Source organism: Haliotis rubra, unplaced genomic scaffold (genome assembly GCF_003918875.1).
Source record: "Haliotis rubra isolate DU_JTF1 unplaced genomic scaffold, ASM391887v1 Scf1087, whole genome shotgun sequence".
In the NCBI taxonomy this organism is placed as follows: domain Eukaryota; kingdom Metazoa; phylum Mollusca; class Gastropoda; order Lepetellida; family Haliotidae; genus Haliotis; species Haliotis rubra.
Window position 1 is genome coordinate 226467 of NW_025764989.1, and position 15656 is coordinate 242122.

The 15656-nt window shown below is 40.9% G+C and overlaps 1 protein-coding gene across 1 annotated transcript in view; it reads left to right on the forward strand.

The window, feature by feature from the left end:
* LOC124282204 overlaps positions 1-15656 on the forward strand; it is a gene marked incomplete at its 3' end in the record, with an annotated part of 102220 nt that overhangs the window by 24686 nt on the left and 61878 nt on the right. The window contains 24 exon segments of the mRNA XM_046718166.1: positions 358-547; positions 779-987; positions 1237-1361; positions 1939-2144; positions 3251-3396; positions 3822-3998; positions 4512-4670; positions 5073-5215; positions 5349-5407; positions 5856-6022; positions 6690-6856; positions 7248-7431; positions 8039-8209; positions 8971-9150; positions 9478-9625; positions 10115-10195; positions 10544-10692; positions 10993-11131; positions 12279-12500; positions 12829-12895; positions 13280-13443; positions 13893-14026; positions 14256-14394; positions 15147-15392. Of these exon segments, the coding sequence (XP_046574122.1) occupies positions 358-547; positions 779-987; positions 1237-1361; positions 1939-2144; positions 3251-3396; positions 3822-3998; positions 4512-4670; positions 5073-5215; positions 5349-5407; positions 5856-6022; positions 6690-6856; positions 7248-7431; positions 8039-8209; positions 8971-9150; positions 9478-9625; positions 10115-10195; positions 10544-10692; positions 10993-11131; positions 12279-12500; positions 12829-12895; positions 13280-13443; positions 13893-14026; positions 14256-14394; positions 15147-15392 (3772 nt within the window).

The window sequence follows — 15656 nt, forward strand, 5'->3', positions numbered from 1 at the left end:
ATGGATGTAAATGTAGATATGTGTGGTATAACAGGTACAAGCTCATGTTCCACATCGTCTCCATTGATAGACCGCCGATAGATGTAAGTGTAGATATGAGTGGTATACCAGTACAAGCTCATGTTCCACATCGTCTCCATTGATGGACCACCGATAGATGTAAGTGTAGACATGTGTGGTATAACAGTTACAAGCTCCACAACACTGGTTATTTGCTGAAAGAATACTGATTCTACCACGACTAGCAGCAGTGGTAATTCCCGAGGTGTAAGCGACGGGAGGAAGCCCAGGGAGTACTGCAATGGTTCGGATTGAATGTAGATCCCGGATTATTTGTATATTTTGCTTTTTGCACAGGGTATCATCACAAAACTGAAGAGCCTGTGTTTTGAGCGCGAGAAGGCCCCTGTGACTTTACAAGAACACAAAACATATCACAGGATGGTGCTGGCGTTGGGAGCGGTTGCTAGGCGACTATTAGACGCTGGGAGGAAGGAGGAGGCGGTTGATATTGTCATGAAGTTTGAGGGATGGCTTGGATTACATGGTGAGAATAACTATTTGACTTAGAACAACAACCACGAACATAATTTTGTATTTTCACCAAACTTTGTTAACTCGGTGGAACTCACTGAATTTTCACTTCACACATCTGGCGTTCACAGGTTTGTCTGTGACTGCTATATTCTTACAGATCCAATGACATTCACAATCCCTAACTTACTTTCATCCCGATCTTGAGCCTGTTGTGGATTAATTATCTGCTCATCTTTTCCAGATCCCTGGCTTTACCGCACGAAACGATCTACTATGACAGAAATTGAAGTCCTTAATGACGACCGCTGGAGAGTTATTTTACTGGGATCTCTGGGTAATGCCGGTCTCGACCAATCATTTGAGATGATTGTGTCACATGTCAACACAACCAACTCTCAGTGGGTGAAGCGGGCTGGGATACACGCCTTAAGGAAGTACCAACATGAAGGGGTATGCACACAATTAACTTTATAACTAACCAAACAGGTAATTCAGTACAGCTTCGTTTATTCAGATAGGCAACAGCTGAACAAATATGAAGTAATACACTCTTAAATGTAAACAAAAACATTGTCAAACTGTAATTTTTATCAACTGGTATTTGGTAGAGGCACCAAGGAATGCTTCACATCAGTAGAAAATATTCGAGTAGAGGTACGAGGGTAAGATGTAATAATGATACATCATCCCCTGATCCAGGCAGCACATCTGATGTTAAGGACAGCCCTGTACGATGACGACGAGAAGGTCCGATATGAAGCCCTCCTACAATACCAGGCTCACCCAAAAGCAGCAAATATAGCTCCCATGTACAGAGAAGAAGGGTGAATATTGAATACCTTCAACAATTCATACAAAAAGCTATTTTAATGGCATATTTTGTGGCTTCAAAAAATATTACTTCTTCCAACCCCCCCAATTTACTACCGAAAGGTAAGACAATCCACATTTTTTTTTACTTTTGTACATCATAGATGAATTGTCCGTAGACCATTACTTCAGGGGGACTCTGGGGTTGCTTTAAGGTTAAAACGGTGTCTCACCTCCTCACCAGTCCAGTACGAATTGACGATGAATAACAATAGAGTGGCTGGATGAATAACGTCCGAAGTGTTTTGTTATCATTCAGTCACTGATTTCTGTATACCCCTGGCTTCCCCATTAATCCGTTAGTTGTCACCTAGAAGAGGCATCTTACTGCAAAGAGAAGCATCCCTAAGCAGCATGAGAATGAAATTATCATGAATTCTGGGGTTTGGTCTGTTACCAGCACCATATCTGTGTCCGGCGGTTAGGCCTTCGACATTGCATTTTGTTTCCGATTGAGCTGAGATGACCTGATTGTACCCTTCAGACAAACTGTTAAATCGATGCTAAACCTAATCATCTGATATATTACAGTCCCATGAATGGATCCATTTTTCACGTGGATCCTCGCTATGTTGGCAAACGGGACATTGAAGTACACCATCGACGTAAAAGGGACATCGGTAAGCTCGAGTTCATACTGGCCTCACCGAGCGTAGACTGGAAGAAGATGATTGGAACCACAACACTTGGAGCTTCCTTTGGACTCCTCATCAACAACGCTTTAGACTTCAAGATAGGTATGCTCGTGTCAGTGACATACAGTCGCACACCATTGTGTCGAAGGTGAAGCGACCTCTGTAAATACTTACAGTTATCCGAATAAATAAAAGAAAAAGAAGATTTAACATCGAGATAACTGTAAGTTCGACACATCAAACTTCGACACAACGGTGTTTTATGTATACCGACATTCCATATCCACAGTGTTTAAGATATCACAGATTATCATAATATACTCTTATTTCAGATTCCATTGTAAATGTCATAAAACATCTTTGTTTATTTTAACTGTAATGTCAGACTACCATTCAAAAACAATTGACGAATACCCTAACTTGAAAAAAATGATGCAGCAATCCAAGCCATTAAAAACACAACCCAACACACTCAATAATAATTTCTGCGTTTAACAGAATTCTTGGAGTTATTTGACATGCGATATTATCTGTCCGTCGACACAAAGACGATTTTGACATTTCATGTTCCTCTCAACCCCTCGATCCGTGAAAATCTGGGATGAAATTGGCCTTCAACAATCTATGCTTAGGTAAGAGGCCTGCAATACGTCCAATTTTACTCCAGCGTCATCGACAGGTACGTCTTGCCTGGTGCAGACAGCATCTAGAAGACAACATTGTGATAGTGTTTTGTTCACTGACGAGTCGATATTTCATCTGGACAGCGCAGATGGCAGGGCAAGGGTGTACAGACATTCACGTTTCAGCAAGGTAATGCCCGTCCACATGTTGTGACAGATTTCCTGAGGCAGCAGAACATCCATGGCCAGCTCAGGACATGTCCCCTATCGAGCACGCTTACGATGAAATGGAGCGACGTTTACGTCAAGAACAGATTGCCCATTGACGTTAGGTGAACTGGAACAAGCGTTGGTTTAGTCATGGAACAACATTCCCAAGCTTTCTTCAGTCGCTTAGTGTCGTCTGTGCTTCCTCGCTGACAAGCCTTTGGACATCACGTCACATCATTATCCTGGCAACAGTTACAGTGATTAAGGAAGACACCACAAAACATGTTATATCTTTTTTTCATTAAAAATGGCATAACATCAACTAATGCACAGTTACTGTATTCCAATAGTATATATGGTCACTGCATGTTACAGCACCTTTGAGTGGACACATGAAAATTAACATCCACGATGAAGCCTACGCCCGCATCCACCTTGGTTTCATGGGCAAGAATCTGGAATTCTTTCTGGCGAGGATCTGCTTCAAGGGAGGAGCTTCTTACAACCTGAACATGCTGCAGGTAACCAAACAAAGCAGCCCGTTGAACCACTTCTGTTGTGTCCAGTCTGCTCAGCTAAACCGTTGTAGCAAATGACTCTTGTCTGTGATAGTTGTGTGTCTACCCTTTGTGAACGTGTGACGTAGCTTTGCGCTAAGACCTTCCTGTAATGTTTCCAATGTCTTACGTTCTGTTGGACAGGGAATATATGTCTACACTCGGCTGTGTTAACGTTAGGAAGCCTGATGCCTTCCAGTGTAACAGGAAAACAATTCATATTCAAATGCCAACAAGATGAATAATACCACATCAGATTTATCAGCATTTCCAAATGAGAAAGTGTCAAGCAGCCATCATAAGAATATTATAAATTAACATTTTAAATTTAATTACGTACAATGCAAATTGATTAAATTTTCGGCTGGCACCGTCTGTTCCTGTTACAGGAGTATGGCGTGGACAACCTCCAGAAACTGGTGGAACTCTACGACGCTATCAAGGGTGATGCTGCTGGTGCTATAGGGAAAGGTCTGGATCTCTTCAAGAGCATCATCGATGGGGAGTTCTCGCTTACTGACATGATAGAAGGTTTCAGGACGGCGCTTGAGGAGCTTCCAGATAAGGTGTGTTCATTGAGCAATTTATACTACAATCAAGAGTGTTGCTTTGTGATGTAGAGGTCAGATAAACTCGGCATCATGAGCAGATCACCTATCAGAAAATACTTTTGACCAGCCCTATACAATGTCCACATGTCCATAAACTTTAACATGAAATAGGTCTCGTTGATGTTCTGATGTATGTAAATGGACGGTAGGGTAGCCTTGTGGTTAAAGACCTGTGTTTGGTTGTCAACACGGGTACACTGTGTGAAGCCCATTACTGGCGTTATGTCGAAGGGTTATGACCAGTTGAATTATATATTTTTATTTCCTTAGTTGTGTAACATTTCGTAAAGACCAACGACAAGGAAGTCCACACACGAACCAATAACACGCGGATATTTAAAGAAATCGAACTCATGTGGGGAATCGAACCCGGGTCTTCGGCGTGACGAGCGAACGCTTTACCCACTAGGCTACCACACTACCCCCCTTTAGGACAATAAGGTAGATGCACATCATGGTATGATACAGGTTGTGAGTGTTGGAAAGAAGGCATCAGATGCTATGACGGTCCTTGGTCAGCTGGACGAGAAACAGTTGCCTCCCTTTGCTAAACCTGCCAGGGACCTTGTGTTGAAAATCACAAATCTTTACAAGGAAGTCAAGTCATCGGTCCTCAGCTTTTACAATGTAGGTATTACCTTAGTAATTTTGTCTTCTGCAATATCTTGTGCTTCTCGTAATAATTATTTTTGAGTTCCTTTCTGTCAATATTGATGTAGTGTCATAATGTAACTGAGACCACCGTTTCAACCTTTTCTGTTAGTTGGGTAGGCTGGCTATAAGTCGGCAGCTACTATTGGAGCATCTTTACATGGATAAAATCTATATTCAAATTGCACCTCAAACTACCTGGTCTGTTGAGCTAAGTTACCGGAAATGTTTCAATGTAGGAAGGTACGATTTGGTTTTTGAATTCCCTTATGTTTTAGTAAGTGAAATGGTAATCTTCCATTTAACGCTATTATTTATTCATAAACAAGAAGAACGTTTACTAAAGAGAAATGAATATTATTGTGCTGCCCATTTCAGCAACTGATGGAGACAGTGACGATTATAATACCCAGGGCAGGGAAGATGATCTATAAGGCTATCAAGGCTATCATTGACAGCTTCAGGACGTTCAACAAAGACCCCAAACTGGCTATTTCTACTGTCGCTGGCAACGTCATTACGTGAGTAACTCTCACGGTACACCTGGTACCACTGATTATCTTCGTCAAAGAGTAGCTTTAAATATCGTTTCATGATTCAAATAATTTCTGTCTTTAAGTCTATTAATTTGGACTAATGTTTGTTGTTTTTCAGTATTGGCCTAGAAGTAAATAATCTGGTTGACGTCATTAACAAGGCCAAAAAACCCCTCGGTAAGTCTTTCTATTATAAACGTCAACTACGCTTGACTTACATTTACCACAGTAATATGCAGATGGAAGGGACGCGCTTTGACTAGGTGTCTATTAACTGGAAAGAGTCATTTTTTATAACTACTCAGTAACGTTTGACATGTGAAATGCCTTTTTGTTGTTGTTGTTGTTGTTGTTGAGTTGTTTTTCGCCGCCCTAAGCAATAGTCCAGCAATATCACGGCGAGGGACACCAGAAATGGGCTTAACACATTGTATCCATGTGGGAAATCAAACCAGGGCCTTCAGGATATTCCTTTTTAATTGTGTGTAGCAGTATTACTGTGATGACTATGCTGGCTTCGAGGTTTCACCATATCTGAAACATTTACTTCCTCTCGTTGGACCTTCCACTGGCATACGGATAACTATTGGTGTTATAGATAACATGCTGACTCATGTGTCAACAGAAAATCCTCCTGACTGGATGGACCTAGGTTCGAAGGTGGTTGAGATAGTGGAGGCAGGGGTTAAAGCAAAGACGGCGCTGCTGGGAGGTGGGGAGAAATGGATCAAGGAGGTTGCGAAGGGGAGGAAGGACCCTGTAGCGGAGTTTTCCAAGGGGAAGAGTAACATGGTGAGTGATTCAATACGGAGTATGTCTTGAAGGCACTTGAGCTGGAATTTACCTCATGAATGACCACATTGGATTTATTGTACTGTGGACTGGACCCATCTTTTCACACATTCAAGCAATCACGCATCTGTCTCTTGAGACTCCAGTGAAAGATAGGTCCCCATTAAAACATACTAGTGGTCAGATCTGAATAAAGAAGACCCTGTTTTCAAACTCTAGGACATGCTAATTGAATATCATAGGGCCACGATGGCCCGGGTCGTTTCTCATGTTTTCGGTACGGGTACGTCTTCCCCATTGAACAATAGCTGGAATAAAACGTCACTCACCAATTGCTAATAGACCAGGATGGCTAAACACCAAATATCTGGGTATATATTTTGCGGAAAACTGCCCATATTTGAATAAAATAATTCAAATGTTAGATTGAAATGAAGGAAACTGAAAAAAAATGGTTTTGATCACTCAGCTTTGTGTGCTATTGTTTGATATATGTGGAATGTTCCTATTTAATCCGGCGAAGGTGAATATTTCAGTAGCCTTTGCATCCAGGAGTAGAACATGGGCTTTATATCCGAATGCCTTGAATAGGAGAAGTTAAATTTTACGATAACTCAGTTTGTTCTCTATTTGATGCAAGTTGTAACATACTGATCAAATTTTATAGACTGCGATGAGACAGGATGTGGTGGCAATGCTGAAGGACATTGTTGATGATGTTCTGGCTCCTCTTGAACCTCTAAAAAAACTGGGAATGAAGTTCGTGGACACTTTCCAGAAGGTGTTTGATCTCGTCAAAACCGTGAAGGAAGCTTACAACATTCTGAAGGAAGGGTAAAGTTTGTTTGTTGTTTAACGCTGCACTGAACAATATGCTAACTATTAACTATTGATAACATGTAATATCGTTAATCTTAACAACGTTCTACTACTTTCCAAATCATCTAGCGTTATGATTTAGTTTTTTTATTTAACAGAGGGTCGTGGTAAACATTGAAATAAACCAACATGGGGTTGAACCAACATGGCGGGTAGCACTTGTATGTTTAGAGTTCGTGTTCTTGATTACAAGTTTTTATATCTCGTTTTTTCCATCTGGAATCCTCATTCAAAGTAACTTCATATATGAGGAAAGTGATTTGAGAGAACACAGACATTGGGAGTATTTTGTACATGTCCTCATACAACCTACTTGAAGAATGTATGGTGTTCATATTGGCTTCAGATACCGAACGGCCCGCTCTCTTATCGACCGTGTTTTCGGACCCAAATGTCACAAGGAGTTCCCCCGAACCCTCCGACTCGCTGGGGGTGGATGCAATGGACAGGGCAGCTACCCCTCTGAACTGAAGGATAGAGATGAATACGAGCATGAAGGAATAGATGTGACAATATCTCCTGGCAAAGAGGTGCCTAACGTCCACATGTGTAGTCGTGTTAAGATATAACGCGTGCAGTGTTCGGTACACATGTGTCACTGTGTAATACAGTCACAGTGTAATTCGTGCTCCCCTTGAAAACCTGTTCATATTGTGGTCCAGAGTTTCGTCTGTCATTACACATGTACACATGTCAAATCTTTTTAGTAATTCTCACTGTTCTCGTTAAAGTACTAAATGGCTGAGGCCAGAATCATTTCGAACTTTCCTCGTAAATTGAGCTTCCATGCAGCCATATAGCTGGAATACCGTTCAAAGTTGTGTCTAACCAGCTCCTCTCACTCACTTGCATGTTCGTAATGTGTACATGTACCCTTCCTCTCCGTCCCCGGGGTCAAAAGTTGCCCAGGGGCCTAAGCGTCGCCGTCCTTCGTCGTACCAGAAAACGCTGATCGTGGCTTGAAACTATAATGAGTCCAAGCGGTATATGACAATCTATTCAGGCATGTGTAATGTTGGCAACACAAAACACGGTAGACAGGGCGTTATTATTTTTAATTAAAATATTTTTTACAATGGCTCGCCCCCCTCACTCGTGGTATATCCGTGTACAAAGCAACACACCTTAATGCTGCAGATTGTGGCTCCGTTTGCTGGAAACATCATGCTGTCTGACAAATCTCATGAGGTCATCATCATCCCGAATGCAGGATCTCTTAAGGAAACGGAGGTCATCATCACGAACATCGACCCTGACAGCTCCTTAAGCATCCAACGTCCAGGTGACTCTACATATGTGGACAATCCAGTAAGTCGTATACTGATCGTGTAGACATTATTATGCTCCTAAGACGAAAGACATATCCATGAACACCACGTGGAATTACAGTTAACGTTGGCATGTTGTAGCATGCAGGTTAAGTCATAGACACCAAGCCAATGGGCATTTTCACAACACGTTCTGTCTATCGTAAGAGACAACGAAAATAATTAGGGGATTTTAAGACTCCATGAATTATTTTCTGCGTGCCATACTGTGAAGCGTCCTTAAGAAGTACAACCTTTCTGCCATCAATCACTTTTAGTAAATTCCCTCCCTATCTTATGTGAAGTTTCTTGATAAAAGTAATGTTCAAATCGTCTTCTCAAGATTATGCATTCTCTTATTGAAGAAATCGAAAGTGGCATATACTCTATGATGGATGTTGAGTGTTTATGCATCAGTATATGATTCAGATGGATCATCCGCAACATTTGTTGTTGTAATGTTACACCATCTTTCACATATTGAGGGGCGTCAAGAACACTTTGTTGTGTGAACTTCTTTGAGAGGCATTTAGAAGTTGGAGCAGTAAGGAAGGATGACAATATGCTTTACAAACACTTTAAACTTGTGCCAATGTGCCACCCAATCCTTATTCTGTTCATCTCTTGTTTGATAATTGCCTTAGAACCTACACCGAAACGACGCTCTCGCTGTAACAAAGAAGTTGTTCATCCATCTATTGTTATCCTTCCTTTACTTTCGAAAGCTATGATTAGATAGGTATTTTTTTTCCATTGTTCCAGGTGAGTGCTGGACAGAAGATAGGCGTGGCGGCCAACTCTCCGTGTGGGGGTAACGAACACATTCATTTCTCCCTGAGACGGAAGGGCGGCTATGTGGATCCTACACGCTACCTGGAAGCCAGGATACCGAAGATTCCTGAGTGGGTGCAAGAATGTGACGACTACAAGGTGGTGTTTAAGGTAGATAACGTTTCGCCTTCTGTGTTGGCATAGGGATAGACAGATAAGCATGCACGTGTATCTGCCGAGAATAAATTTAGTTATTTATCTGAAATGTACATTGTGATCATGAAGTTCCAAATACAAGACGTATGAAGTAGAATCAGTGCGATTTGCATCAAAGGCGTACTTGTATGGACACATACTGTGACGAATCTGGTCAGCATATTTGTTTTGACAAATTGTGTGTCATGTTGTGACGCACACGTTTACCAAAGACACTAAGGCACGACACTTGATTTCCAAAGACACTAAGGCACGACAGTTGATTTCCAATTTCTTGCTCAGTTTGAGACTATAGCCGAAAACTGCATCATCTGTCTGGACGGTAAAGACAACAATGACACCAGTCCAGAGAGAAAAGGAGAGGAAGTTGACAAGCCAGAGGACGTTGATTCCTCAAAAGATCCTTCCTCAGTTGCCGACGCAGAAAATAGTAGGTTATTTCTGTTTTGACGTTTTAATTACCATCCGTTCTTCGATTATATGGGATAAATAGTTACCTGTGTATTGTTTGGGGGAATATCGAGTTTTTTGTGAAAAAGGTATAAAACTATTACGGAGTATAATGCACCCAATACTTGTTTCAATGAGTGAGTGATTTGATCGATGAAACATTCAAGTTTAATCATAGTCTGAGGTGCATAATACAAATGCAAGATAAATAATGTCATCACAAACAATATCGATATATTGGTTGTGTAAGGTGAGGCTATCTCTCCATGGCGATATCGCAGCAATGGCGTTGTTGACACGCAGACATAATCATTGATAAAATTGGTTTCCACAGGATTCATTTTTCAGTCACACTTATTTAAGGACAGACCACCACGGCTACGTAACTTGTATAGGAGAAGACTCTCGGTTGTGTTTCCTTGCAACATACTAGTCCAGCAGCGTTTTACCTGTACGTATATCGTTTCAGAAAAGCCCGATTCTATGTTCCGAAGGATGCAGTCTCGAAAACCACAGATAAAAGAAAAGGCGAAGAAAACAAAAGATGGTGGTGAGCAGATTATGATACGCGGGTTGGAAAAATTTTGGTTTCTCACAATGCAGACAAAAAACGTGCAACCTGACTTGAAAATGTCTACACACAGTGTACAGTAACGTATCGACAGATGTTACTGACACCTCCATGTATCCTACAGATACACATAGTATGTATTTGCCTTTGTGTATGCTGTAAAATGGCTTAAGTGCAATGAAATGCATGTAAACTGTTTTGGCAATGATAGGAATTCGCTGATGAACTTCATGGTACGTATTTTCAAGCCAGCCAGCAAGAAGATGCATTGACTCACTGCTATATACAACCTACATTCTAACTTTACCTTACCAAATTTCATTTTAGCTCTGGCAACCCTTTTCGAGAAAGCTGGTGCCTTTATGAAGAAGTTCTCCATCCGTAACCTGAAAATGGGGACTATCTTGGATCTTCTTGAGATTCTCGGCCTTGACGAGAGTCAAGAGAAGATGGCAGAGGTCATAAGAACAATCAAGGTACAATTTTGTATTGTATGGCTTATGAGAAACATTGTACAAATGAATATTCTTCACAGTCGTACTCACAAGCAAGGTGATCAAGCCTAGTCGCTAGTGGTACATAGCTTGTGTTTTAAACGATTATAAATAACAGGTATTGTGTCATATCACAGCGTCGAACTACTGAACTATGACTGTTTGATCTTGACCATGACCTATATCAATTTCATTAAACAGTTATGAACGATTTCTTAAAATTCTGTTATAGTCCACTATAATACCATGTATCATGTATGTTCCCGTTTCTCTGTGCTGCAGGAGATGATTAGCAACAAGCCGTGCTTCAACCCTTACCAGATGACGGATGACCAGCTGAGGACGGAGCTGACCGAGAGGGGGATGAGGGCAGAGGGGACTCGGGAAAACATGATCAACTCCCTCACCACGCCATCAAACAGTCAGTTCACACAGTATCAAACAGTCTTTAGCTTAATTATATAATCTTCGCAGATATGTGCCTTTCCACGCTTCAATCAGTACAAGATAATCGAAGCGATAAGACTGTCCATGGTCCGTCTCCTTAAAGTCATTCCTACTGTTTGGTGGTACATTATAATGTTTACAATGGACTGTGTTGTTGACAGATATTTCTCTTGATCATGGTTTGTTTTGTCGCTTTTAAGTAATTTGCCAAGTTTATGCAGCCTGTACAACTAATGTAGTTTGAGTATTGGACACTCTTTGGTCGTTCAAAGGCCGTCTTAAAAGAGCTATTTTAGCGACACAACAGGCTTTACTACGTTTCTCTGTCTACTAAAATTCGTTGACACGATATTCATAAACTTCATGTGTCACAGTATGCCTCATGATTAAGGAGCAACACTTTGCTGGAGCATTCCTTCTTTATCTATTAACATTTGGTTGCTCCAGTCTACTTATGTCCGTATATTGATATAAGTGTTCGGGCTCTCTGGGACCTCCGGACAGACTAGGTCTTTGCACTTATTTATGTACAATGAGGTGAGGTGAAATTGGGTTTAACGTCGTGCTTGAGAATATTTCGCTCATATGACGACGTGCATGCGTGTGTATGTGTATGTGTGGCTGCTTGTACTAGCCCAGACTGAAGCTGGTTTTATAGTGCTAGCCCACTGAGATACCATGCCGCAGTGAAGCATGAATACACCCACTCAGACACAATATACTGACTCCGAGCCGACCAGTCCTTGTTGTACCCATTAATGCTGAATGCCAGGCCGGGACCAACAAGTACCATATTTTGGTATGACGCGGTCGGGGATCGGGGATCGAACCCGCGACCTTCCGCTCTACTGGCGGACGCTCTAAGCACTACCCCACGGAGGCGGTCCTACGTACAATGAGACAAAAAGTAAAATATATGTGTGAACTGGCTGATTAAGTGTAATCCTTCACCGGCCGCGTGGATCGTTGCTGATTGCTTGTTCTGGAGTTGCTTCAGTACAGGCTTCGTGATGGAGTTGAAATAATGGAACACGGCTTAAAACAACATTTATTCACTTAGCGTAAGTTTACAACATAGGGAAATGTAACTTTGGTAAATGAATGTAATGAATGTTTTGCAGCCTGTCCGCTCATGAAAATCTCGATGCCCAACAACATCTACTGTACATTTGACGACAAATGTCTTGGACTGGAATGCTGTGTACATTTCAACCTCTTCATGTTCAGAAAGACATATAAGATGTTTGCGAGGTTTGACCCATGTGACTTGAAATTTTCTGTCGGTGCTGGGAAGTTCAACACGTCCATTGGAATTGAAGGTGACCTGAAGGATATATATGCAGGTAGGTGCCATTCCTTAAATGGAGTATTCACAGTCTCAAGGAAACCTGAAAAATGGACTTTATGTTGGAAATCATTTACATTGTTTTACATAAAATTACAAGTGTTTCTGAAAAAAATATATAGAAGAATATTAACAGATTTCTGTGCTTTTAAATTTATGCATGTAAGGTTGATATGAAGGCCATGCTTATCCTTACAGAAAGATACCAAGCATTATATACATATACATTGTTGTACATGAGCATGAAGTTTTGAAGGATATAAACATAATTCCAGTTTGGAAATGATAGTTTTTATTCTTCATTGAAAGCCGGTTTTATTTTACAGGTTTGGAAAAGACTATTCCGACTAATGTGAAACTGGACATACTGGGAGGAATAGAGCTACTCATCAGGTATAAACACAATTCACATCTTGTGAGTAACTAAGACCGCCTGAGAACTTGATATAACACTATCTCGAAGTAGATTATTTACTATAGAAACTCAACACATAAATGTTATCAACCGTTATTTTAAAATGTTTGGATGACGGAATTTATATGAGCGGCCACTGGAAGAAATTACATCCCTTAAAAGCTTGGATTCGTTGACATTTGGTTCGAATTCAAGATCTATGTCAGCATAACATCCTTCTAAATGAAGAAACGAACAGTTTAAGCTTTCCGGGCAATTTGCCATCTGACTACTCTTGTTACTGGAGAGGGGATTTATGAACATGTCAGTGTAGCTGTAGACATGATGTCCAGATCTCACATCCTTCAGTGTTGTTTCTTCAGAGTGAAGTTGGAGAAAGATGACACGGCTGCTCTTATCACAGTGGCCGCCGGCTTCTGTTCCCAGGACGACCACGACAACTGCATCGCATTCTTCAACATCCTGGACGAGTTTCCAACACCTCTACCTATATGTCACCCAGATGGCTCAATAACCTGGCCAGACGGTAAACATTATAAAAATATATCACCTCGGAGAAACTGTGTCAAATATCTCAATTAACCAACTCATTTATGAACTACTCCAGTTATGGAGCACATATTTCAGATAAGTTATGAAATATATTATTCGGTGTTATGACATACAAGCGATGTATTTCATTTGCTATTGGATGCAAGGTCACCGACAGCCTTACCGATGTTATCACTAGTCCGTTGATTTAGGGTAACATTGAGGTTAACATCTGTAAGTTTAATAGACGTTTAGTTTCAGTGCAAGGAACTAATGCAGCGGATACAAACATACACTACTGTTCATAATTTACGTCACCTAGTCCGGGACGAGTCGCGGTCTGTAACAGTGTGAGACTATGTAGACTGTATTAAGTGAAGATTGTATCGTTTGCTGATCTGTTCACATGCCAGTATAACTAATAGCAGCTTCTTCTATTACCAGTTGACTACAGGAGTTTGTTAGATAAGGAATCAATCAGGAGACGAATTCGGGAAAGTGCGAAAACGTTTGCAAAGGATACCATAAAGAAAGGCATAGAAGAACTACTTGGTGTAATCCCGTGTATATCACCCGATGTAAGTATGGCTCAGTTCTATCCACGTCACAGTGTATTTGTCACTTTAAATATATTCTCTGTGTTCTTATTATATAGCAACTTCTATGTACGATTTGGGCAGGATGGAAACTCTGGCTGGTTTATATTGGTACTCTACTTCTTTCTAACAGTGGTACCCGGTCATAAATGCCCAAGAGAGTTGTTCCATAGGGCAGACAAATTAGTAATAACAACGGGTGCATTTCCAGGCTCCTGGCAAGACGGATCCCTGTCCCAGACCCGAGGCCCTGACTCGGGATATCCTCAAACAGAAGTTACAACAGCGAGGACTGCAGATCACAGGCACGAGAGACGAACTGGAACAGAGGCTTACGGTTGGACACAGAAGTAAGTGGTTCACTGGAATATGGCGTTTTTGTTATTCGGTGCAAATGGTCTTGCTCTGTGTACCCAATGAACTCCCTGCATGGAATATCACACACACAAACTTGCATACTGTGGATACAGTAGTCAAGAAGCTTGTGGCCAAAACTAATCTAATGCGAAATGTTTTGCGTTCAAGAATTACCGTATATTTTGCTGCCATTGTTTACAGGCCTCATGCCTAAATGCTTCCATTTGTAGTCCAATTTTGTGAATGGTGGGTGCTACCGGCTGGGCAGGACAAGCTTCCCGTTTTCGCGATCACCTTGTGCCATAACTGATTTTCAATGATCCATTCATATATATTTCACATCTAGTTTAAACAAAGTGTATTTGTTTCTGAGAATAGTTAATGCTGGTTATTCTTTTGCACTGACGTCCAATATTTACCTTTTGGAATGGTATATTTTTTATTGTAGATCTCTGATGGGTTGGATTTGACAAAAACTATACATTATTACTCATTTTCTTTATCCACGATTATGAAGTTATAAATACGATGTAATTATGACAACTAGACTTCAATTTCGTCCAAACTGGGGGTGATGAAATATGAATATTCACACTATTTAACCGTTACCTGTTCATAATGAAACCATATTGAACAAAACGATAATAAAATAGTATTCATATGACATCAATCCGGAACATAAATAACATTTCTAAGGATCGTGTTGTAATTCTAGAGATAACATTATGTTATTACCTTCTCCCAGCTTGCAGACTGATGAACAGGACAGTGACCCTCCCAACAATTAAGAACGACAATATAAACAAGATCGTGTACATGGAGATAGCCCCGGACTGTCTGCGGTTTGATGCATGTGTTGATATTAGGATTAAGAAGCTGAATTTCAACAAGGCTGTCAACGCTTACATACAACTAGACCCGTGTAAATTCACAATGACCGTCAACTTTGAGGACTGCACTGAGACAGTTATCCTCCTGGGATACGACTGGGGTAGGTATTGGATCAAAGATCAAAGTCTAGTGCTAGATAGCTGAATGCAATATTATCATTAATTGCTATAAAGACACATTGATAACAACTAAATGTCCATTCAAGTGCTGTAAAAATACAGTACTTACCTTTATGAAATTACTCCTCCATAATGATGATACTCCATACATTCTAGACACAAGCGGCACGTAATGTTAGCTTCATAAAGATTCCTATCCCGTGTAACACCTTGACAGCCACACAGCAGCTCCGTTTATCAAATCC